The sequence below is a fragment of the Drosophila virilis genome, chromosome X, assembly GCF_030788295.1.
Source record: "Drosophila virilis strain 15010-1051.87 chromosome X, Dvir_AGI_RSII-ME, whole genome shotgun sequence".
Taxonomy (NCBI): domain Eukaryota; kingdom Metazoa; phylum Arthropoda; class Insecta; order Diptera; family Drosophilidae; genus Drosophila; species Drosophila virilis.
Window position 1 is genome coordinate 11,092,609 of NC_091543.1, and position 24,456 is coordinate 11,117,064.

Below are 24,456 nucleotides of genomic sequence, written 5' to 3' on the forward strand. Positions count from 1 at the left end.
TCATTTTCTTAATGCCAATCGATAGTACTGATCCTTACGAGTCCAAAATGGTATAAAATTTCAAAATCTGACATTATTTGGAGAAGATATTCCAAAAAATCATTAAAGAGGGTTGACGTTAAAAACGAATCGGTTTTTTGTCCACAACTTTTTTTAACCCACTGAATTTTAATTTGTTTGATTGCCAATTGATAGTAGGGATCCGTACAAATTAAAAAAGGTATAACATTTTGAAATCAAACGATATTTACTCGAGATATTCAAAAAAAATCATGAAAAAAGTTTTGATTTTCGAACTGACCCCGATTTTGGAAAAAAACGTGATGTAACCCCTTGCTATTTGGTCGATTTGGGTCAAAATTTGGATTTTCATTTTCTTAATGCCAATCGATAGTACTGATCCTTACGAGTCCAAAATGGTATAAAATTTCAAAATCTGACATTATTTGGAGAAGATATTCCAAAAAATCATAAAAAACGGTTGTCGTTAAAAACGAGTTGATTTTTTGTCCACAACTTTTTTTACCCACTGTATTTTAATTTGTTTGATTGCCAATTGATAGTAGGGATCCGCACAAATTAAAAAGGGTATAATATTTTGAAATCAGACGATATTTACTCGAGATATTCAAAAAAAATCATGAAAAAAGTTTTGATTTTCAAACTGACCCCGATTTTGGAAAAAAACGTGATGTAACCCCTTGCTTTTTGGTCGATTTGGGTCAAAATTTGGATTTTCATTTTCTTAATGCCAATCGATAGTACTGATCCTGACGTTCCAAAACGACATAACTCCGCGCGGAGTTATGACGTTCCAAAACGACTTAACTCCGCGCGGAGATATGACGTTCCAAAACGACATAACTCCGCGCGGAGATATGACGTTCCAAAACGACATAACTCCGCGCGGACATATGACGTTCCTAAACGACATAACTCCGCGCGGAGATATGACGTTCCAAAACGACATAACTCCGCGCGGAGATATGACGTTCCAAAACGACATAACTCCGCGCGGACATATGACGTTCCTAAACGACATAACTCCGCGCGGAGAACCCCTTGCCATTTTGTCGGTTTGGGTCAAAGTTTTGGATTTCCTTTTTTTGATGCCAATCGATAGAACTGATCCTTACGAGTCTAAAATGGTATTAAATTGCAATATCGGACTTTATTAGACGGAAATATTCAAAAAAATCATCTATAAGATTGCATTTGCGAACGAGTCAGTTTTTTCTCAACAAAATTTTTCAACCCATCGATGATTAATTTGTTTGAATGCCAATTGATGGTAGGGATCCGAACGCATTCAAAAAGGTATAACATTTTTGTACGGATACATACTATCAATTGGCAATTAAACAAATTAAAATTCAGTGGGTTAAAAAAAGTTGTGGACAAAAAATCAACTCGTTTTTAACGACAACCGTTTTTTATGATTTTTTGGAATATCTTCTCCAAATAATGTCAGATTTTGAAATTTTATACCATTTTGGACTCGTAAGGATCAGTACTATCGATTGGCATTAAGAAAATGAAAATCCAAATTTTGACCCAAATCGACCAAAAAGCAAGGGGTTACATCACGTTTTTTTCCAAAATCGGGGTCAGTTCGAAAATCAAAACTTTCTTCATGATTTTTTTTGAATATCTCGAGTAAATATCGTCTGATTTCAAAATGTTATACCTTTTTTAATTCGTACGGATCCCTACTATCAATTGGCAATTAAACAAATTAAAATTCAGTGGGTTAAAAAAAGTTGTGGACAAAAAATCAACTCGTTTTTAACGACAACCGTTTTTTATGATTTTTTGGAATATCTTCTCCAAATAATGTCAGATTTTGAAATTTTATACCATTTGGGACTCGTAAGGATCAGTACTATCGATTGGCATTAAGAAAATGAAAATCCAAATTTTGACCCAAATCGACCAAAAAGCAAGGGGTTACATCACGTTTTTTTCCAAAATCGGGGTCAGTTCGAAAATCAAAACTTTCTTCATGATTTTTTTTGAATATCTCGAGTAAATATCGTCTAATTTCAAAATGTTATACCTTTTTTAATTCGTACGGATCCCTACTATCAATTGGCAATCAAACAAATTAAAATTCAGTGGGTTAAAAAAAGTTGTGGACAAAAAATCAACTCGTTTTTAACGACAACTCTTTTTTATGATTTTTTGGAATATCTTCTCCAAATAATGTCAGATTTTGAAATTTTATACCATTTTGGACTCGTAAGGATCAGTTCTATCGATTGGCATGAAGAAAATGATATGACGTTCCAAAACGACATAACTCCGCGCGGAGTTATGACGTTCCAAAACGACTTAACTCCGCGCGGAGATATGACGTTCCAAAACGACATAACTCCGCGCGGAGATATGACGTTCCAAAACGACATAACTCCGCGCGGACATATGACGTTCCTAAACGACATAACTCCGCGCGGAGATATGACGTTCCAAAACGACATAACTCCGCGCGGAGATATGACGTTCCAAAACGACATAACTCCGCGCGGACATATGACGTTCCTAAACGACATAACTCCGCGCGGAGAACCCCTTGCCATTTTGTCGGTTTGGGTCAAAGTTTTGGATTTCCTTTTTTTGATGCCAATCGATTGAACTGATCCTTACGAGTCTAAAATGGTATTAAATTGCAATATCGGACTTTATTAGACGGAAATATTCAAAAAAATCATCTATAAGATTGCATTTGCGAACGAGTCAGTTTTTCTCAACAAAATTTTTCAACCCATCGATGATTAATTTGTTTGAATGCCAATTGATGGTAGGGATCCGAACGCATTCAAAAAGGTATAACATTTTTGTACGGATACATACTATCAATTGGCAATTAAACAAATTAAAATTCAGTGGGTTAAAAAAAGTTGTGGACAAAAAATCAACTCGTTTTTAACGACAACCGTTTTTTATGATTTTTTGGAATATCTTCTCCAAATAATGTCAGATTTTGAAATTTTATACCATTTTGGACTCGTAAGGATCAGTACTGTCGATTGGCATTAAGAAAATGAAAATCCAAATTTTGACCCAAATCGACCAAAAAGCAAGGGGTTACATCACGTTTTTTTCCAAAATCGGGGTCAGTTCGAAAATCAAAACTTTCTTCATGATTTTTTTTGAATATCTCGAGTAAATATCGTCTGATTTCAAAATGTTATACCTTTTTTAATTCGTACGGATCCCTACTATCAATTGGCAATCAAACAAATTAAAATTCAGTGGGTTAAAAAAAGTTGTGGACAAAAAATCAACTCGTTTTTAACGACAACCGTTTTTTATGATTTTTTGGAATATCTTCTCCAAATAATGTCAGATTTTGAAATTTTATACCATTTTCGACTCGTAAGGATCAGTACTATCGATTGGCATTAAGAAAATGAAAATCCAAATTTTGACCCAAATCGACCAAAAAGCAAGGGGTTACATCACGTTTTTTTCCAAAATCGGGGTCAGTTCGAAAATCAAAACTTTCTTCATGATTTTTTTTTAATATCTCGAGTAAATATAGTCTAATTTCAAAATGTTATACCTTTTTTAATTCGTACGGATCCCTACTATCAATTGGCAATCAAACAAATTAAAATTCAGTGGGTTAAAAAAAGTTGTGGACAAAAAATCAACTCGTTTTTAACGACAACTCTTTTTTATGATTTTTTGGAATATCTTCTCCAAATAATGTCAGATTTTGAAATTTTATACCATTTTGGACTCGTAAGGATCAGTTCTATCGATTGGCATGAAGAAAATGATATGACGTTCCAAAACGACATAACTCCGCGCGGAGTTATGACGTTCCAAAACGACTTAACTCCGCGCGGAGATATGACGTTCCAAAACGACATAACTCCGCGCGGAGATATGACGTTCCAAAACGACATAACTCCGCGCGGACATATGACGTTCCTAAACGACATAACTCCGCGCGGAGATATGACGTTCCAAAACGACATAACTCCGCGCGGAGATATGACGTTCCAAAACGACATAACTCCGCGCGGACATATGACGTTCCTAAACGACATAACTCCGCGCGGAGAACCCCTTGCCATTTTGTCGGTTTGGGTCAAAGTTTTGGATTTCCTTTTTTTGATGCCAATCGATTGAACTGATCCTTACGAGTCTAAAATGGTATTAAATTGCAATATCGGACTTTATTAGACGGAAATATTCAAAAAAATCATCTATAAGATTGCATTTGCGAACGAGTCAGTTTTTCTCAACAAAATTTTTCAACCCATCGATGATTAATTTGTTTGAATGCCAATTGATGGTAGGGATCCGAACGCATTCAAAAAGGTATAACATTTTTGTACGGATACATACTATCAATTGGCAATTAAACAAATTAAAATTCAGTGGGTTAAAAAAAGTTGTGGACAAAAAATCAACTCGTTTTTAACGACAACCGTTTTTTATGATTTTTTGGAATATCTTCTCCAAATAATGTCAGATTTTGAAATTTTATACCATTTTGGACTCGTAAGGATCAGTACTATCGATTGGCATTAAGAAAATGAAAATCCAAATTTTGACCCAAATCGACCAAAAAGCAAGGGGTTACATCACGTTTTTTTCCAAAATCGGGGTCAGTTCGAAAATCAACACTTTTTTCATGATCTTTTTTGAATATCTCGAGTAAATATCGTCTGATTTCAAAATGTTATACATTTTTTAATTCGTACGGATCCCTACTATCAATTGGCAATCAAACAAATTAAAATTCAGTGGGTCAAAAAAAGTTGTGGACAAAAAATCGATTCGTTTTTAACGTCAACCCTCTTTAATGATTTTTTTGGAATATCTTCTCCAAATAATGTCAGATTTTGAAATTTTATACCATTTTGGTCTCGTAAGGATCAGTACTATCGATTGGCATTAAGAAAATGAAAATCCAAATTTTGACCCAAATCGACCAAAAAGCAAGGGGTTACATCACGTTTTTTTCCAAAATCGGGGTCAGTTCGAAAATCAAAACTTTTTTCATGATTTTTTTTTGAATATCTCGAGTAAATATCATCTGATTTCAAAATGTTCTACCTTTTTTAATTTGTACGGATACATACTATCAATTGGCAATTAAACAAATTAAAATTCAGTGGGTTAAAAAAAGTTGTGGACAAAAAATCAACTCGTTTTTAACGACAACCGTTTTTTATGATTTTTTGGAATATCTTCTCCAAATAATGTCAGATTTTGAAATTTTATACCATTTTGGACTCGTAAGGATCAGTTCTATCGATTGGCATGAAGAAAACGATATGACGTTCCAAAACGACATAACTCCACGCGGAGTTATGACGTTCCAAAACGACTTAACTCCGCGCGGAGATATGACGTTCCAAAACGACATAACTCCGCGCGGAGATATGACGTTCCAAAACGACATAACTCCGCGCGGAGATATGACGTTCCAAAACGACATAACTCCGCGCGGACATATGACGTTCCTAAACGACATAACTCCGCGCGGAGAACCCCTTGCCATTTTGTCGGTTTGGGTCAAAGTTTTGGATTTCCTTTTTTTGATGCCAATCGATAGAACTGATCCTTACGAGTCTAAAATGGTATTAAATTGCATAATCGGACATTATTTGACGGATATATTCCAAAATAATCATCAAAAAGATTGCATTTGCGAGCGAGTCAGTTTTTTGTCAACAAAATTTTTCAACCCATCGTTCGCATTCAAAAAGGCATAACATTTTAAAATCAGACATTATTTACCCAAAATATTCAGCAAAAATCATCGAAAAAGTTTCGGTTTTCGCACCGACCCCGATTTTGAAAAAAAACGTGAAGATTTGTAAGGTCATATCATATCCGCGGGGAGTTATGTCGTTTTGGAACGTCATATCTCCCGCGCGGAAAAGTCATCGAAAAAGTTTCGATTTTCGCATCGACCTCGATTAAAAAAAAAAAAACATTTTGTCGATTTGGGTCAAAATTTTGGATTTCCTTTTTTTGATGCCAATCGATAGAACTGATCCTTACGAGTCTAAAATGGTATTAAATTGCAATATCGGACTTTATTAGACGGAAATATTCAAAAAAATCATCTATAAGATTGCATTTGCGAACGAGTCAGTTTTTTGTCAACAAAATTTTTCAACCCATCGATGATTAATTTGTTTGAATGCCAATTGATGGTAGGGATCCGAACGCATTCAAAAAGGTATAACATTTTTGTACGGATACATACTATCAATTGGCAATTAAACAAATTAAAATTCAGTGGGTTAAAAAAAGTTGTGGACAAAAAATCAACTCGTTTTTAACGACAACCGTTTTTTATGATTTTTTGGAATATCTTCTCCAAATAATGTCAGATTTTGAAATTTTATACCATTTTCGACTCGTAAGGATCAGTACTATCGATTGGCATTAAGAAAATGAAAATCCAAATTTTGACCCAAATCGACCAAATAGCAAGGGGTTACATCACGTTTTTTTCCAAAATCGGGGTCAGTTCGAAAATCAAAACTTTTTCGATGATTTTTCCGCGCGGGAGATATGACGTTCCAAAACGACAAACTCCGCGCGGGAGATATGACGTTCCAAAACGACTTAACTCCGCGCGGGAGATATGACGTTCCAAAACGACATAACTCCGCGCGGAGTTATGACGTTCCAAAACGACTTAACTCCGCGCGGACATATGACGTTCCTAAACGACATAACTCCGCGCGGAGAACCCCTTGCCATTTTGTCGGTTTGGGTCAAAGTTTTGGATTTCCTTTTTTTGATGCCAATCGATAGAACTGATCCTTACGAGTCTAAAATGGTATTAAATTGCATAATCGGACATTATTTGACGGATATATTCCAAAATAATCATCAAAAAGATTGCATTTGCGAGCGAGTCAGTTTTTTGTCAACAAAATTTTTCAACCCATCGTTCGCATTCAAAAAGGCATAACATTTTAAAATCAGACATTATTTACCCGAGATATTAAGCAAAAATCATCGAAAAAGTTTCGGTTTTAGCACCGACCCCGATTTTGAAAAAATTCGTGAAGATTTGGAAGGTCATATCATATCCGCGGGGAGTTATGTCGTTTTGGAACGTCATATCTCCCGCGCGGAAAAGTCATCGAAAAAGTTTCGATTTTCGCACCGACCTCGATTTTGAAAAAAAAAAAACGTGATGTAACCCCTTGCCATTTTGTCGGTTTGGATCAAAATTTTGGATTTCCTTTTTTTGATGCCAATCGATAGCGTCGGTGTGAAAATCGAAACTTTTTCGATGATTTTTCCGCGCGGGAGATATGACGTTCCAAAACGACATAGCTCCGCGCGGGAGATATGACGTTCCAAAACGACATAACTCCGCGCGGGAGATATGACGTTCCAAAACGACATAACTCCGCGCGTAGTTATGACGTTCCAAAACGACTTAACTCCGCGCGGAGATATGACGTTCCAAAACCACATAACTCCGCGCGGGAGATATGACGTACCAAAACGACATAACTCCGCGCGGGAGATATGACGTTCCAAAACGACATAACTCCGCGCGGAGTTATGACGTTCCAAAACGACTTAACTCCGCGCGGAGATATGACGTTCCAAAACGACATAACTCCGCGCGGAGATATGACGTTCCAAAACGACATAACTCCGCGCGGAGATATGACGTTCCAAAACGACATAACTCCGCGCGGGAGATATGACGTTCCTAAACGACATAACTCCGCGCGGAGAACCCCTTGCCATTTTGTCGGTTTGGGTCAAAGTTTTGGATTTCCTTTTTTTGATGCCAATCGATAGAACTGATCCTTACGAGTCTAAAATGGTATTAAATTGCATAATCGGACATTATTTGACGGATATATTCCAAAAAATCATCAAAAAGATTGCATTTGCGAACGAGTCAGTTTTTTGTCAACAAAATTTTTCAACCCATCGTTCGCATTCAAAAAGGCATAACATTTTAAAATCAGACATTATTTACCCGAGATATTAAGCAAAAATCATCGAAAAAGTTTCGATTTTCGCACCGACCTCGATTTTGAAAAAAAAAAAACGTGATGTAACCCCTTGCCATTTTGTCGGTTTGGATCAAAATTTTGGATTTCCTTTTTTTGATGCCAATCGATAGCGTCGGTGTGAAAATCGAAACTTTTTCGATGATTTTTCCGCGCGGGAGATATGACGTTCCAAAACGACATAACTCCCCGCGGATATGATATGACCTTCCAAATCTTCACGATTTTTTTCAAAATCGGGGTCGGTGCGAAAATCGAAACTTTTTCGATGATTTTTCCGCGCGGGAGATATGACGTTCAAAAACGACATAACTCCGCGCGGAGTTATGACGTTCCAAAACGACTTAACTCCGCGCGGAGATATGACGTTCCAAAACCACATAACTCCGCGCGGGAGATATGACGTTCCAAAACGACATAGCTCCGCGCGGGAGATATGACGTTCCAAAACGACATAGCTCCGCGCGGAGATATGACGTTCCAAAACGACATAACTCCGCGCGGAGATATGACCTTTCAAATCATCACGATTTTTCTCAAAATCGTTGTCGGTGCGAAAATCGAAACTTTTTCGATGATTTTTGCTTAATATCTCGGGTAAATAATGTCTGATTTTAAAATGTTATGCCTTTTTTGAATGCGTACGGATTCCTACCATCAATTGGCATTCAAACAAATTAATCATCGATGGGTTGAAAAATTTTGTTGACAAAAAACCGATTCGTTCGTAAATTTAACCTTTTTGATGATTTTTTGGAATATTTCCGTCAAATAATGTCCGATTTTGCAATTTTATACCATTTTTGACTCGTAAGGATCAATTCTATCGATTGGCATCAAAAAAAGGAAATCCAAAACTTTGACCCAAACCGACAAAATGGCAAGGGGTTCTCCGCGCGGAGTTATGTCGTTTAGGAACGTCATATCTCCCGCGCGGAGTTAAGTCGTTTTGGAACGTCATAACTCCGCGCGGAGCTATGTCGTTTTGGAACGTCATATCTCCCGCGCGGAGTTATGTCGTTTTGGAACGTCATATCTCCGCGCGGAGTTATGTCGTTTTGGAACGTCATATCTCCGCGCGGAGTTATGTCGTTTTGGAACGTCATATCTCCGCGCGGAGTTAAGTCGTTTTGGAACGTCATAACTCCGCGCGGAGCTATGTCGTTTTGGAACGTCATATCTCCCGCGCGGAGCTATGTCGTTTTGGAACGTCATATCTCCCGCGCGGAGTTATGTGGTTTTGGAACGTCATATCTCCGCGCGGAGTTAAGTCGTTTTGGAACGTCATAACTCCGCGCGGAGTTATGTCGTTTTTGAACGTCATATCTCCCGCGCGGAGTTATGTCGTTTTGGAACGTCATATCTCCGCGCGGAGTTAAGTCGTTTTGGAACGTCATAACTCCGCGCGGAGTTATGTCGTTTTGGAACGTCATATCTCCCGCGCGGAGTTAGGTCGTTTTGGAACGTCATATCTCCCGCGCGGAGATATGTCGTTTTGGAACGTCATATCTCCCGCGCGGAAAAATCATCGAAAAAGTTTCGATTTTCGCAACGACCTCGATTTTGAAAAAAAAAAAAAACGTGATGTAACCCCTTGCCATTTTTTCGGTTTGGGTCAAAATTTTGGATTTCCTTTTTTTGATGCCAATCGATAGCGTCGGTGTGAAAATCGAAACTTTTTCGATGATTTTTCCGCGCGGCAGATATGACGTTCCAAAACGACATAACTCCGCGCGGGAGATATGACGTTCCAAAACAACATAACTCCGCGCGGAGATATGACGTTCCAAAACGACATAACTCCTCGCGGAGATATGACGTTCCAAAACGACATAACTCCGCGCGGAGATATGACCTTCCAAATCATCACGATATTTTTCAAAATCGTGGTCGGTGCGAAAGTCGAAACTTTTTCGATGATTTTTCCGCGCGGGAGATATGACGTTCCAAAACGACAAACTCCGCGCGGAGATATGACGTTCCAAAACGACATAACTCCGCGCGGAGATATGACGTTCCAAAACGACATAACTCCGCGCGGAGATATGACGTTCCAAAACGACATAACTCCGCGCGGAGATATGACCTTTCAAATCATCACGATTTTTCTCAAAATCGTTGTCGGTGCGAAAATCGAAACTTTTTCGATGATTTTTGCTTAATATCTCGGGTAAATAATGTCTGATTTTAAAATGTTATGCCTTTTTTGAATGCGTACGGATTCCTACCATCAATTGGCATTCAAACAAATTAATCATCGATGGGTTGAAAAATTTTGTTGACAAAAAACCGATTCGTTCGTAAATTTAACCTTTTTGATGATTTTTTGGAATATTTCCGTCAAATAATGTCCGATTTTGCAATTTTATACCATTTTTGACTCGTAAGGATCAATTCTATCGATTGGCATCAAAAAAAGGAAATCCAAAACTTTGACCCAAACCGACAAAATGGCAAGGGGTTCGCCGCGCGGAGTTATGTCGTTTAGGAACGTCATATCTCCCGCGCGGAGTTATGTCGTTTTGGAACGTCATAACTCCGCGCGGAGTTATGTCGTTTTGGAACGTCATATCTCCCGCGCGGAGTTATGTCGTTTTGGAACGTCATATCTCCCGCGCGGAGCTATGTGGTTTTGGAACGTCATATCTGCCGCGCGGAAAAATCATCGAAAAAGTTTCGATTTAAAAAAAAAAAACATTTTGTCGATTTGGGTAGAAATTTTGGATATCGTTTTTTTGATGCCGATCGATAGAACTGATCCTTACGAGTCAAAAATGGTATAAAATTGCAAAATCGGACATTATTTGACGGAAATATTCCAAAAAATCATCAAAAAGGTTAAATTTACGAACGAATCGGTTTTTTGTCAACAAAATTTTTCAACCCATCGATGATTAATTTGTTTGAATGCCAATTGATGGTAGGAATCCGTACGCATTCAAAAAAGGCATAACATTTTAAAATCAGACATTATTTACCCGAGATATTAAGCAAAAATCATCGAAAAAGTTTCGATTTTCGCACCGACAACGATTTTGAGAAAAATCGTGATGATTTGAAAGGTCATATCTCCGCGCGGAGTTATGTCGTTTTGGAACGTCATATCTCCGCGCGGAGTTATGTCGTTTAGGAACGTCATATGTCCGCGCGGAGTTATGTCGTTTTGGAACGTCATATCTCCGCTCGGAGTTATGTCGTTTTGGAACGTCATATCTCCGCGCGGAGTTAAGTCGTTTTGGAACGTCATATCTCCCGCGCGGAAAAGTCATCGAAAAAGTTTCGATTTTCGCATCGACCTCGATTAAAAAAAAAAAAACATTTTGTCGATTTGGGTCAAAATTTTGGATTTCCTTTTTTTGATGCCAATCGATAGAACTGATCCTTACGAGTCTAAAATGGTATTAAATTGCAATATCGGACTTTATTAGACGGAAATATTCAAAAAAATCATCTATAAGATTGCATTTGCGAACGAGTCAGTTTTTTGTCAACAAAATTTTTCAACCCATCGATGATTAATTTGTTTGAATGCCAATTGATGGTAGGGATCCGAACGCATTCAAAAAGGTATAACATTTTTGTACGGATACATACTATCAATTGGCAATTAAACAAATTAAAATTCAGTGGGTTAAAAAAAGTTGTGGACAAAAAATCAACTCGTTTTTAACGACAACCGTTTTTTATGATTTTTTGGAATATCTTCTCCAAATAATGTCAGATTTTGAAATTTTATACCATTTTGGACTCGTAAGGATCAGTACTATCGATTGGCATTAAGAAAATGAAAATCCAAATTTTGACCCAAATCGACCAAAAAGCAAGAGGTTACATCACGTTTTTTTCCAAAATCGGGGTCAGTTCGAAAATCAAAACTTTGTTAATGATTTTTTTTTAATATCTCAAGTAAATATCGTCTGATTTCAAAATGTTATATCTTTTTTAATTTGTACGGATCCCTACTATCAATTGGCAATCAAACAAATTAAAATTCAGTGGGTTAAAAAAAGTTGTGGACAAAAAATCAACTCGTTTTTAACGACAACCGTTTTTTATGATTTTTTGGAATATCTTCTCCAAATAATGTCAGATTTTGAAATTTTATACCATTTTGGACTCGTAAGGATCAGTACTATCGATTGGCATTAAGAAAATGAAAATCCAAATTTTGACCCAAATCGACCAAAAAGCAAGTGGTTACATCACGTTTTTTTCCAAAATCGGGGTCAGTTCGAAAATCAACACTTTTTTCATGATCTTTTTTGAATATCTCGAGTAAATATCGTCTGATTTCAAAATGTTATACATTTTTTAATTCGTACGGATCCCTACTATCAATTGGCAATCAAACAAATTAAAATTCAGTGGGTTAAAAACAGTTGTGGACAAAAAATCAACTCGTTTTTAACGACAACCGTTTTTTATGATTTTTTGGAATATCTTCTCCAAATAATGTCAGATTTTGAAATTTTATACCATTTTCGACTCGTAAGGATCAGTACTATCGATTGGCATTAAGAAAATGAAAATCCAAATTTTGACCCAAATCGACCAAATAGCAAGGGGTTACATCACTTTTTTTTTCCAAAATCGGGGTCAGTTCGAAAATCAAAACTTTGTTAATGATTTTTTTTTAATATCTCAAGTAAATATCGTCTGATTTCAAAATGTTATACATTTTTTAATTCGTACGGATCCCTACTATCAATTGGCAATCAAACAAATTAAAATTCAGTGGGTCAAAAAAAGTTGTGGACAAAAAATCGATTCGTTTTTAACGTCAACCCTCTTTAATGATTTTTTGGAATATCTTCTCCAAATAATGTCAGATTTTGAAAATTTATACTATTTTGGTCTCGTAAGGATCAGTACTATCGATTGGCATTAAGAAAATGAAAATCCAAATTTTGACCCAAATCGACCAAAAAGCAAGGGGTTACATCACGTTTTTTTCCAAAATCGGGGTCAGTTCGAAAATCAACACTTTTTTCATGATCTTTTTTGAATATCTCGAGTAAATATCGTCTGATTTCAAAATGTTATACATTTTTTAATTCGTACGGATCCCTACTATCAATTGGCAATCAAACAAATTAAAATTCAGTGGGTCAAAAAAAGTTGTGGACAAAAAATCGATTCGTTTTTAACGTCAACCCTCTTTAATGATTTTTTGGAATATCTTCTCCAAATAATGTCAGATTTTGAAAATTTATACTATTTTGGTCTCGTAAGGATCAGTACTATCGATTGGCATTAAGAAAATGAAAATCCAAATTTTGACCCAAATCGACCAAAAAGCAAGGGGTTACATCACGTTTTTTTCCAAAATCGGGGTCAGTTCGAAAATCAAAACTTTTTTCATGATTTTTTTTGAATATCTCGAGTAAATATCGTCTGATTTCAAAATGTTATATCTTTTTTAATTTGTACGGATCCCTACTATCAATTGGCAATCAAACAAATTAAAATTCAATGGGTTAAAAAAAGTTGTGGACAAAAAATCAACTCGTTTTTAACGACAACCGTTTTTTATGATTTTTTGGAATATCTTCTCCAAATAATGTCAGATTTTGAAATTTTTTACCATTTTGGACTCGTAAGGATCAGTACTATCGATTGGCATTAAGAAAATGAAAATCCAAATTTTGACCCAAATCGACCAAATAGCAAGGGGTTACATCACTTTTTTTTTCCAAAATCGGGGTCAGTTCGAAAATCAAAACTTTGTTAATGATTTTTTTTTAATATCTCAAGTAAATATCGTCTGATTTCAAAATGTTATATCTTTTTTAATTTGTACGGATCCCTACTATCAATTGGCAATCAAACAAATTAAAATTCAGTGGGTCAAAAAAAGTTGTGGAGAAAAAATCGATTCGTTTTTAACGTCAACCCTCTTTAATGATTTTTTGGAATATCTTCTCCAAATAATGTCAGATTTTGAAATTTTTTACCATTTTGGACTCGTAAGGATCAGTACTATCGATTGGCATTAAGAAAATGAAAATCCAAATTTTGACCCAAATCGACCAAAAAGCAAGGGGTTACATCACGTTTTTTTCCAAAATCGGGGTCAGTTCGAAAATCAAAACTTTTTTCATGATCTTTTTTGAATATCTCGAGCAAATACCGTCTGATGTCAAAATGTTATACCTTTTTTAATTCGTTCGGATCCCTACTATCAATTGGCAATCAAACAAATTAAAATTCAGTGGGTTAAAAAAAGTTGTGGACAAAAAATCAACTCGTTTTTAACGACAACCGTTTTTTATGATTTTTTGGAATATCTTCTCCAAATAATGTCAGATTTTGAAATTTTATACCATTTTGGACTCGTAAGGATCAGTACTATCGATTGGCATTAAGAAAATGAAAATCCAAATTTTGACCCAAATCGACCAAAAAGCAAGGGGTTACATCACGTTTTTTTCCAAAATCGGGGTCAGTTCGAAAATCAAAACTTTTTTCATGATCTTTTTTGAATATCTCGAGTAAATATCGTCTGATTTCAAAATTTTATACCTTTTTTAATTCGTACGGATACCTACTATCAATTGACAATCAAACAAATTAAAATTCAATGGGTTAAAAAAAGTTGTGGACCAAAAAACGATTCGTTTCTAAAGTCAACCCTTTTTTATGATTTTTTGCAACATTTTGTCCAAATAATGTCCGATTTTGAAAAAAGGTATACCATCACGTTTTTCGTCAAAATCGGGGTTGGTTCGATCTGATCTAATCTTTCAACAAGAATATCATATTTATTTGAATCACAAGAATTGAATAAGTAAATAAAATATATAAATCATAAAAACAAACAAAAACACATGCATTTCGTCATATTCTATTTGCAGCTCATAATCTAAGGAATTTTCCTGCATGTCTCGACTGCAAATCGAGCGAAGCGAATTAGTTGGAAAGTCTGACAGAGACATATTGCCTTAATTATAGAAATGGAGTCAATTATAGAGGACGCTGCGGAGCAAACCCGTTATGCCCGACTGAGACGTTTCACGTAAAACAAGTGCGCGTCGTGCTCACCTGTTGCCAAACTAAATTAACGCACGCATCTGTAACTAATTGGGAATAATCTGAATTTTTCGCTCAACGATATTTAAATATGCGTTATGGAGTGCCATAGCAGTTATCTTTCGTTAGGCCACAAATTATATATGTATACCACATGGCTGCATTTTAATCGATAAGCGAATGCATCACTGATTGACTGACAGAGAAAACAGATAATTTGCTTGCTCATCTTTATTTATTTCGAATATCTTAATGCACTGTACTGCACTCTGTTCATACATGAGAAGCTTAGGCATGTGTATGGAGTATCAAATATATATTTTATATAATGTATTTCGTTGTTGGACTCATTTAAAACTAACTAATAATTATAAATCACCGAGATTGCCGAGACCGCCAACCTCCGATCCAAAGCGTGCCTTATCCTGGCTCTCGGTCCAGGCTTTCGCAATCATTTGCTTTGTTTTTGAATCGCCGCTGTTGTACATTTTCTTCATGATGTTGACCAAGGCACCCTCGGGATTCTCGCTCTCTTTGGCCAGCTCGTTGTCCTGCTTCTGCTTTAGTCGCTTCTGTATGGACGTCAGCACGTCCCAGCTCTGGCCCTCCTCGACCTTTTTCAGATATATCGCCACCATGTCCGTTTTCAGCTTGCGGTAACTCTTCTCAATGTCAATGGCATAAAGCAGGTTGTTGACGGTCAGACCAAAGTCCTTGCCATTGAGATCACTCACGTGCAGCTGCAAGGAGTGATCCGTGTACTTAACGGTAACCGCCTCCTCGGCGCAGTTCTGTACGCCGGCCAGCGTTATGAATAGTTTGACAAATTTGGAGCTCTGATCCCAGCCGTAATCCGTCAGCTCATGCAGATATCTGTAATGCATGAGAATATTAAATTAAATTTCCAAAATCTGAACATACATATGTATGTATGTGCAGCGAGAACTTACCGCTTGGAATCTGCGCCAGCTTGCCGCTCAGCCGCCAGTCGCGCCTTTATCTCCAAATTGATTATTTCGCGCTCCGCCTCGGCTTTGGCCTGGGTTAGCGCGCCTTTAACACGCGCACTTTTCGCGTGCTCCAGCAATGCGACGCACTCGGCAACATCGGCCTTTAGCTGTATTGTGATAAGCACGTGTTCAAATTACATACATATATATAGGTTTGTGAATGCATGTCACTGACACTCACCTGTTCGAGGGACATTTTGCTAGAGTTAGTACAAAATTACAGTTTGTCAGAAATAAGTGCAAGTGATTCGTAGAAATTTCGAGCAATAGTGACGCCGGCTTATGGATGTGTCGTCTAAATATATCGATAGCTGATAACTTAAAGTTGGCGCTGGTATCGATATTGGCCAAAAATACTGGAAAAGAGCTGGCATCGCTTTACCAATTGAATGAGCGGAACCAGTTAGTTTTCCTTATTGTTGGCAATGCTGCTCGTAACGGTGCTATTCCAATTTTGCAATCCTGGACGACATTTAATGTGCGAAAATTGTGTCTTGAAAAATGAGTTTGCAGGATGAAAGCTTTCCCGCCGACGATCTGTTCGATAAGCTAAACGCGACAGCGGCCAGCCAAGGCACAAGTCTTAGCTATCAGCGACAATATGCACTAGATCTCGATGACCCCGATAACCTCGAACGGCATCCGTCGCCATTTTTGAACAGCGACTGCTCGGAGAAGACCTGCGCCAGTGATCCGGTTGGCCTGGAACACGATCATAACCAGCCCAAGCACGGTGAGTAAGAGATCGCACTCACCACAGCCACTTAATTTGACTTGGTTTGGATGGTTTGCCAGAAAATGCGGCGAGCAGTAAAGGCCACCACGCCGACAGGCACATACAGCTGGGAAGTGGACGCAGCAGCAAAGCGGTTTCCTATCAGGATATCCATTCGGCGTATACGAAACGTCGCTACAAGCATGTCACCAGCAAAGTGAGCAAATATATAGCGGACATTAACGACCAGGAGAAGCAGCGTCGCACTACGGCGGGCACATTTCAACGGCATCGTTCCATGCCAGAATCGCTGACACCACGTGGCGGTGCCGAGGATCAGCAGAAGCTGGATGAGTCGCTGACAAACAGCAGCGGCACGGACCAGCATATGCGCGACGAAAGCTACGAGCGGCTCATCAACGAAAAGGAAAGCCTGCAGTGGCAAAACAAAATGCTGGAGAAGCAGCTCTACGAACGAATCGACGCCAACATACTCTTAAGAAACAACTTTGAGCTTATACGCACCGAGCTAACCGACTGCAAGGACAAGCTGAAGCGTCAAACTGCCTTGGTCGTTAATGGTGCTGGACATGCATTTGGTGCTGGTGGCCATTCGGTTCGCTTCCAGAACTATTGCCACGCCTTGCATAATGTGCGCGTGACAAAGGCCACACAAACTGATCTGCCAGTGATTACGGGGCACATGTCCAATCTGTCCGATCTATCCGATATGCCCGCTATAGCGGCCAATGCAACGCCGCATCCCAATGCGAATCTACATGATCTAACGTACGATAGCAGCGCGGGCTCCATTGAAATACCGCTGCTTAGCGTGCCGCCCGCGATACGCCAGCCAAAGCTGACCAAATCTTTGAAGAAGAGCGACCATATAAAGCCGCTCTCCCTGAACTTTAGCAACGATAGCGCCGATGTGGATACCCATGGACATGCAGGTAGTTACAGCTTTTTAATGGCCATACATCAGGCGGAGATAATTAATGTAGTTGACTTTTCAATTACAGCTGGCGAGGACGTTAATGGCAACTTGCAGGCGACTAGCTCCAACCGCGCGACTACTAACAACTCGGGCAGCAGTCATCCCAGCAGCAACGATTCGGCCATTGACATTGAGGGTCACGAGCTGCGTTCACCGCAACCGAAGTTCGGACATCAGGCCATCAATTTTGCGCCCATGCTAAATTGGAGCCAGCGCGAGGGCATCATTTGCTTTGAGAAAACGAGCAATCGAGTGATGGAGCTGGTGCCTTTGAATACACACGAGCCAGACAATGGCAATACCAATACCAATAACAGCAGCTCAAGCATCAGCCAGTTTAGTATGCAGCAGTACAGAACCTATGCACATATTGGCCAAAGAAAGAGATCCCTTGCTGCCCGCATGCTGCGTCTGTTTGGGCCCTGTGCACGTTGTGATGATCCCAATCAGATGGATGCCAGCAATGCCACATATACAGTGGGCATTCCGCTGTTGCCCAACGATTCCACGCGTTCGCATAATTTACGTTGATTTGCATTTGAATTTTTTTTTTTCTTTTTTTGTTCTCATTATTTATATTGTATTTATTTAGTGTTTACACGCTGGCGTTTTCAATGGTTCGCGAACGAACGTTTCTATTTTTAACCATATCCAATAATTGCATTATTGTATTTTTATGTTTTAGTCCATATTTGTAAGTATGTATGCCATGTATTCAACTATTTGCGATGTCTCTCATGTCGATTTGTTTTTTATAGTCGTAGTTTAGTCTCAACTTATTATAAAGTGTATCTCGATTCTAATTGTATTGCATATTCAAATTGTCGCGCACACTTAAACGATTAATTATCGATAGGTAATGGTGCGGTCAAGCGATATGCCAGCGTTAACAACACTGAAATCAGCTGCTCGCCGTTTATCGCTGTTGAATTGTCAAATAATTGTAATGGCCTGTCAGGCGTAGAGTAAGCAACTTGCTCTATGGTCGCATTTAATTTAATAAAAACGGAAAGTTCGAGAGGCAAGTGAACAAGTCCCGCTGATATTCGCCAAAAATCGTGCGTCTTTCGCTCTACACAGGCGAGTGACAGCGGGAGCGGCAGATGCAGCAGCAGCAATACCAGAGACGAAGACGGAGACGGAGCCAAGCGAACAGAATCGGAAGCGAGTAAAAAAAAAAGTAAGCGGCTCGAATTTTGGCATTGCTGTTTGAAGCAAAACGTAGCGGCCTGTGTGCCAGTAATATTACAGCGCTCAACAGTTTCGTTTGGATGAAATAATAACAAAAAAAAAATATATACAAAATTTTATCAGCTAAATTCAACCGATCAAATATATTCGCAAGTTTCGGCCAAATTTTCCATGTATTTATAGAATCAAAATAGCCATTCCACCCAGAAGCAAGAGAGCGGTAATACAAAAAACGAAATTTAAAAAGAAACGGCTAGCGCAATAAAAAAAAAAAAACAAGAATTAAAAAAAAGTACCGTGCGTGATTTTTAAAGTGTGGCCAAATTACTCGAACTTCATACTCTGCCCATAAGCCAGCTCAGGCAGATGCTGCTCCTGATTAAACCAACAACAACCACAACGCCTGAACAATGGAAAAGCGCATTAAATCTGGCAACGGCCGCTGCGACAATAACACGGTCGTGGCGGCTGCACCAGCTACCAAAATCAATGTGAGCAACAACAAACCGCAGCAGCTGCCCACGAATACAACAACAACAACAACAATAGCCGCTGATGGCAACTCTAGTTCCAAGTTGACAGCCGCGTTTCGGAATATCAGAGTCAATGTGCAGCCCAGCAGAGGCATGCACTCCTGGCCGCGTCAGGACGAGCAGACGGTTCAGGCAACAACTGCAGCGATTTCAGCTGCACGCGCCCGCGTAGAGGCAGCAACAGCAGCAGCGGCAGCAAACGCAACAACAGCAGCAACAACAACGATAATAATAAACAACAAACAGAACAACAATGTTATGAAGCTGCAGAAGCATCCATCCTCAGTGTTGGCAATCGCCGAACAATATGCAACGATTGCGGCCAGTTACAGGACGAAGCCACGCAACAAAAGTGACGGTACGGCAACCATCTTGATTTTTGATTTGTGTGCGTCTCTTTGTATTTCCATGGCAGCACTGAATATAGTATGCGTAGCTGTATGTGTGTGTGTCATTTCAAATCTATTTTTATGCACAACTCGTGCTTGCTTAGTCTGTAAGCGAGTGAAAGAGAGAGTGTGTGAGAGAGAGAGAGAGAGTGCTGCCAGATTTGATTAAATTGCCTTTTTTGTAATGCACATTAATAATTGACAATTGCCCAACTTGCAGAGGCCATCAACGATCTGCTGCTGCGCATACCGGACATTGCACAAATATTCGATGTACAGAGCCGCATCGGTAACGGTACATTCAGCACTGTGCTGCTGGCGACGCTCAAGCGGGAGGCACAGCTGCCGGACAGCATGCGTCGCAAGTTTGCGATCAAACATCATATACCCACCAGCCATCCCGATCGCATTATGAAGGAGCTGCAGTGCATGACAGATATGGGGTATGTCGAATAACAGAATTCGTAAGCTAATTCGAATGCCAAGCAAAACGTTAATAATTCCTCAATGTGTGTCGGCCTGTGCCGCATTTCCAATGAGAGCGTCACGAACGACGTCAGCCGCTCGCAGCAGACGTATCTTGTCATACGTATCTTACATACGTCATTGCAATTTATTTAAAGTTGCCTTTGTCATCGATTGCTCCGACGTTTATTGCACTTTCACACACCATTCACGTGCCACCTACTTCTTCTTCTTCTTAGTTACACCATCGCGGCTCTCACTCGCTCTCATGTGCGAAATGCTGCTCATGTAATATTTGTTTACAAATCATGCAAATACATTTCATAGGCGCACACTTACATGCATAGATTAGTCTGCGCTCATCTGCAGACGTAAATACACTTATATGTGTGAATGTATGTACGTACACACACACACACAACACACACACATACACACACTCATAAAGATTGTTTCTTAAGAGCTTTGCCATTTGCGCAAAGTGGGCAATTTGGTCTTGACGCATTTTGCATATCCTTCCACCGCCTTCCAATAAGTATCGATTACACAATTTTGCGTTTGCGTATTATCGATAATCTCGTGCTGCTTAGCGAGATTAGATAAGCAATACATACATAATATGTTATTTATACTTATACATGTGTGTGTGTGTGTGCATATCACACTGTGCGATGACGTAGAAAAGCAAAAAAAAAACCGTTCAATTCCGCTTTGAACTACCTTGGGCAAGGTTATCGCCAAAATGTGCCTAAATGGCAGCCAGCTTAAGTTCCGTTAGGGTTCTTGCATTATTTATGGCTTGCGAGAGAGCGAGAGAGCGATGAGCGATGACTGCGTGGGCCGCCTGGGTGGGGGGCTAGCCAGACAACCGGCCGGCCGGTCGGTCGGTCGTTCAGACACCGACTGGACTGATGCCCCCCCTCTCTCTCTCTCTCTCTCACTCTCTCTCTCTCTTTCTCGCGTGTATCTGCGCCTGCACATGTATATCTATCCCTATTCGTTCAATTTGCGCAAATTCCGTTGCCCAATTGCGTCACAGCGCTGATAATTGTGATTGGAAGACGCGGGATTGGGTCGTGCGCAATGCCCGGCGAATTATCATCGCTGTGACGTCGGTAGACCGGGCAACCCGACCGACCAACCGACCGGCCATCAACGTGGGCGACCTCTGCACAGCTTGAAATATGGAAGATGGCCGTCTCCAAACCGGGCGACCCAATGAGCTCATCTCGAGTTCCTCTTTTCGCTGTTGTGTATATTTATCATTAGTAAATGCGCGCAGCACCGATTTATAAAGCTGTTAATATTATTAATAATGAGATTCTCACATTAGCAACAAAATTAAACGAAGATGCGTGTTCATTCTCTTAACCCTTATTGTGCTCTATTGGCCATATTTTGCACGCTTTTTCCATGCATGGCTTGAATTTAGTAGTGCGAAGATCTACAGCCTTGCAGACAGACTATTTTTTTTAGCCTTAACATAGTTTTTTTTGTTTATGTAGTGAAAAAGTCTAGGTCCAAAAAGTCTAGGGGTTCAATTCGTAAACCTGCTTTTTTTTTGTATAACTCTTCTTCCTCTTCTTATCACTTCTCTGCTCTTTCATTTTGCAGGGGCACCGACAACGTTGTGGGCATCCATTGCTGTTTGCGCTGCGAGGCGTCGGCGGCATTCGTGATGCCCTATATGCCGCACGATCGTTTCCATGATTTCTATACCAAGATGGAGGTGCCGGAGATCCGTTTGTATATGCGTAACCTGCTGCTGGCCCTGCGGCATGTCCACAAGTTCAACATAATTCATCGCGATGTGAAGCCCAGCAACTTTCTGTACAATCGACGGCAGGGCCAGTTTCTGCTCGTGGACTTTGGCCTGGCGCAGCATGTGAATCTAAGCGGCGGCCCAACCAGCGTAACTGCCTCCCAGCAACAGCAACAGCAGCAGCAGCAGCTGGCGACCAGCAACAGCAAGCGACCACGCGACGCCTCTGGGCAGCAGCAGCAGCAGCTGGCGGCATCAGCAGCAGCAGCAACTGCATCGGAGGCGGCACTTGGCGGCGCGGTCAAGCGGATGCGGCTCAACGATGATAGCAATGCCAGCAACTGGAACAAGATGCCGCTCAAGCCGGTCAACGAGATTGCGCAGAGCGCCAAGTGCGATATCAAACAGAGTCTCACCGAGATCGCGCCCGACACACAGCAACAGCCGGCGCCGCCGCCGGGATCGGGACAGGCACAGCCACAGTCCGTGCAGCCGGCGGAGTCGAGCGTGGCGACCAGCAGCAGCAAGTACAACACGAATCGCATCGCTGGCGGCGGTGGCGGTGGTGGTGGCAATGCGAAGTGCTATTGCTTTGCGAATCCGTCCGTTTGCATCAATTGCCTTATGAAGAAGGAGGTGCATGCTTCGCGAGCGGGCACGCCCGGCTATAGGCCGCCCGAGGTGCTGCTCAAGTATGCGGATCAGACAACCGCCGTGGATATATGGGCAGCGGGCGTCATCTTCTTGTCGATACTGTCCTCCGTCTATCCGTTCTTTAAGGCGCCCAACGACTTTGTCGCACTGGCCGAGATCGTAACCATATTTGGTGATCGCGCCATACGCAAAACGGCCCTGGCCCTGGAGCGCATGGTGACGCTTAGCCAGCGCTCGAAGCCGCTCAATTTGCGCAAGCTGTGCCTGCGCTTCCGGCATCGTCTCATCTTTAGTGACCAGCAGATGGTGCGCAAGCACGAATCACCCGACGGCCGGATCGATGTGTGCAAGAACTGTGATCAATATTTCTTTAATTGCCTCTGCGAGGAGAGCCCCTATGTGACCGAGCCGCTCGATCCGTACGAATGTTTTCCGGCCAGCGCCTACGATCTGCTCAGCCGCCTGCTCGAGATCAATCCGCATAAGCGCATCACCGCCGAACAGGCGCTCAATCATCCGTTCTTCACCGAGCAGGCGCCAGCTCCGGCTGTGCCCGCTGCCGTTGCCGCCAAACTGCGCACCGAGGCGCCCAAGCAAATGACGCGCAGGCGCGCCACCAAAGCGGCAGCGGCAGCGGGAGCGGGAGCGGGAGCTGCAACTGAACCTGGAGCGGGAGTGGGAGCCAGAGCGGCAGCTGCTTCACCAGCCGCTGGGCAGGCGCAACAAACTCTAAACAAACTGTGAAAACTAGTCGAAAACCCTTTGATAACCTCTAGAGCTTAGGATATATATACATATATATATACATACATTTTTTTTTTGCCAGTGTCGAGCATAGTATATATGTATTTACAAACACACACACACACAAAAACACACAATCGTGCCTGTACATACATACGCACTTCCTTAATACACACAACAGCACACACACACACACACACACACACACACACTGCCCAGTTATCATCCTAGTTCCATGCATATCTTTACGGAGAATTACGCGAGAGGATCACAAAGTAAAGGGACATATAAAACTCAAAAATTGCCGCTCCCGGACGCAAATACTTAAAAAAATAAAACCAAAAAAAAAAAAAAGAAATATAGAAAACCGACACAAAAAAAAAAGTAACAAACACACAAAGATCATATACCTCAGCATTGTTTTGAGCGCTCGTTCTTATACTCAAAGTCTAAATCAAATCCGTTTGGTTTTCGGATAACCCATTTTATGTACACCAAAAAAAAAAAAATACATACATACATTAAATTTATACACATATTTATACAACAACAAAAAAATACATTTAAATATAAAAATAATGTTTTTTTTTTTTTTTTTTTGTAATTATACCAAATAAACATTGAGAATAAATGCAGATAACTTGACAACCAAATAGTATAAAACTAAATAGATCTAGTACTTAAAAAAAAAACACGGCAGCAAGTTCTGTTGTTTGTTATACAAAATAAAAATGTATATGTTATATAGTTCGAATAAGTTTAAGTCTATGTACAGATTTATATGTGTATATATGTATATCTATATCTATATATATATACCTATATACAATATGCATAAGCGACTCATGTGTGCGTCGAGTTAACTGATTCGTATCTATATACAAAATAATATATTTATACCATTCAATTTGAATGAACAATTGTTTGTGTGGTTTTATGCTTGGGCAAG

At 40.0% G+C, this 24,456-nt stretch overlaps 3 protein-coding genes across 5 annotated transcripts; 2 read left to right on the plus strand and 1 right to left on the minus strand.

Moving 5' to 3' along the window:
- Nucleotides 1-15,346: 15,346 nt before the first annotated feature.
- Nucleotides 15,347-16,385, minus strand: LOC6633546 (calcyclin-binding protein). The gene is made up of 3 exons (XM_002057207.4): nt 16,239-16,385; nt 15,998-16,164; nt 15,347-15,920 (listed from the first exon to the last, which is right to left on the minus strand). Exons 1-3 carry the CDS (start codon nt 16,251-16,253, stop codon nt 15,416-15,418), a joined length of 687 nt encoding a protein of 228 aa, XP_002057243.1. The 5' UTR covers nt 16,254-16,385; the 3' UTR covers nt 15,347-15,415.
- A 92-nt stretch (nt 16,386-16,477) lies between these two features.
- Nucleotides 16,478-18,572, plus strand: swa (swallow). Of its 2 annotated transcripts, none has more exons than XM_070208239.1 (3): nt 16,478-16,790; nt 16,853-17,725; nt 17,777-18,572. In XM_070208239.1, the coding sequence occupies exons 1-3, from the start codon at nt 16,559-16,561 to the stop codon at nt 18,298-18,300; spliced, it is 1,629 nt and encodes a 542-aa protein (XP_070064340.1). In that variant the 5' UTR covers nt 16,478-16,558; the 3' UTR covers nt 18,301-18,572. The 2 variants fall into 2 exon arrangements, with proteins under 2 accessions (XP_070064340.1, XP_002057244.1); XM_002057208.3 differs by having other exon boundaries at nt 16,480-16,790; nt 17,795-18,572.
- A 148-nt stretch (nt 18,573-18,720) lies between these two features.
- Cdc7 (Cdc7 kinase) lies at nt 18,721-24,420 on the plus strand. Of its 2 annotated transcripts, XM_032440327.2 has the most exons (4): nt 18,721-18,949; nt 19,144-19,851; nt 20,103-20,325; nt 21,962-24,420. In XM_032440327.2, the coding sequence occupies exons 2-4, from the start codon at nt 19,371-19,373 to the stop codon at nt 23,505-23,507; spliced, it is 2,250 nt and encodes a 749-aa protein (XP_032296218.1). In that variant the 5' UTR covers nt 18,721-18,949; nt 19,144-19,370; the 3' UTR covers nt 23,508-24,420. The 2 variants fall into 2 exon arrangements, with proteins under 2 accessions (XP_032296218.1, XP_002057245.1); XM_002057209.4 differs by having other exon boundaries at nt 18,721-19,851.
- Nucleotides 24,421-24,456: the final 36 nt, after the last annotated feature.

Coding starts and splice junctions, on each gene's coding strand:
- swa (XM_070208239.1), top strand. CDS start 16,559: ATGAGTTTGCAGGATGAAAGCTTTCCCGCCGACGATCTGTTCGATAAG. Junction 16,791..16,852: donor TCATAACCAGCCCAAGCACG/GTGAGTAAGAGA, acceptor ATGGTTTGCCAG/AAAATGCGGCGAGCAGTAAA. Junction 17,726..17,776: donor GGATACCCATGGACATGCAG/GTAGTTACAGCT, acceptor TAATTAATGTAG/TTGACTTTTCAATTACAGCT.
- LOC6633546 (XM_002057207.4), bottom strand. Junction 15,921..15,997: donor GCTGGCGCAGATTCCAAGCG/GTAAGTTCTCGC, acceptor CATGCATTACAG/ATATCTGCATGAGCTGACGG.
- Cdc7 (XM_002057209.4), top strand. CDS start 19,371: ATGGAAAAGCGCATTAAATCTGGCAACGGCCGCTGCGACAATAACACG. Junction 19,852..20,102: donor GCCACGCAACAAAAGTGACG/GTACGGCAACCA, acceptor CCCAACTTGCAG/AGGCCATCAACGATCTGCTG. Junction 20,326..21,961: donor CAGTGCATGACAGATATGGG/GTATGTCGAATA, acceptor TTCATTTTGCAG/GGGCACCGACAACGTTGTGG.